A 1,304-nucleotide genomic window follows, 5' to 3' on the forward strand; every position below is an offset into this window, starting at 1 on the left:
ATTTTAGTATATTTTGTAATTTGTAATTATTAATTAGTTATTATTAATATTTTTAATAGTGTAAGATTATATTTAATAATGTGAAATTATACATTCTTTTTCTACTGATTAAATATTGGCTAAATTTTAATAAAAGAGCTGGGTTGTGAATTGATAATATGAAGTATGAGTAATAAGATTCATCTTTGTTGCAATGTAATAGTGACCTGTGGGATGTCAATAATGTATATTTGGCTTTTCAAGAAGTATCCATCTTTGGCTTTGGCCACTTTCTCCTTATCATTTTCATCATTCCGAGAAATCAATTCAGTATGATATGATCTTCCAAAGTTATCAACCTCAACACCTAGAAGTGAACCCTGTTAGCCACATCATATTTAACTTGAGAACTCATGAAGGGGAAATTTCTCTAAAATATTTTCATTATGCAATTCATGCAATATAAGATGCATTCAATTAAAACTTATGGAACAGGAAACATAATGCACTCCATAATATCCCGTGTCCACAATCATGAATCAGGATCATAGATCGATAAAATTTAATACAAATACAACATGACTGATTGAGACAGATATAGAATTTATTATATATAGTCCAATACCATATCAGCGATGGTGTGACACAACAGAAAACAACTTGCAATATATTGTTAGGATTAAAGAATGGACATAAGCTATGAAAGATCCTATAGTAGAACAGTTGTTTAAACTGGTACTTTAATTTAATTATAAGAAATATTAATGGCGTTCTTAAATGCAGATACTCATTATTCAAGGTATTTGAAAGAAGAATCGAGCATGGAAAAAAAATCTGATACTTAAACCGCTAATAATTTGACTTTTGAGAATATGGCCATGCATTTAGGTGGTGCCAAATTTTAACTGAGTAGAATCAGTTGGTCATGCCAAGAATAGTATCTCTTCTTGGCACACCATATGATCAGAACTACTCCGACATGTAACGTCTCACAGTGTCATTATTATATGTTGCCATGTTGCCAACTAGCCAAGTAGCCATATAATTCGGTCAATAATAACATTCTGGCAAGTTTCATGGAAGATATTGCATTAGAAAAAATAATTTCCATGTGGGCCCCGAATCATTATGATTTTAACAAAAGATAAACACGATTATGTTTGACACATCAACGACATGGGAAAATTCTTTCCCTTTTGTGTATATTCTTTTAGTACTCAAAATAAGAATTTAATTCTAATGCGGTAATATAAAATAGTTGTATAAATACATTTAATTATGTGATATTAAATAAATAAAAATAATTATTTTTTATATAATTACAT

The 1,304-nt window shown here is 29.1% G+C and overlaps 1 protein-coding gene across 1 annotated transcript in view; it reads right to left on the reverse strand.

The window, feature by feature from the left end:
- LOC107618379 overlaps positions 1 to 1,304 on the reverse strand; it is a 17,903-nt gene that overhangs the window by 11,955 nt on the left and 4,644 nt on the right. The window contains exon 2 of the mRNA XM_016320425.2: positions 202 to 359. Within this exon, the coding sequence (XP_016175911.1) occupies positions 202 to 359 (158 nt within the window). The remainder of the gene's footprint in view (positions 1 to 201; positions 360 to 1,304) is intronic.

The sequence above is a fragment of the Arachis ipaensis genome, chromosome B09 (genome assembly GCF_000816755.2).
Source record: "Arachis ipaensis cultivar K30076 chromosome B09, Araip1.1, whole genome shotgun sequence".
Classification (NCBI taxonomy): Eukaryota; Viridiplantae; Streptophyta; class Magnoliopsida; order Fabales; family Fabaceae; genus Arachis; species Arachis ipaensis.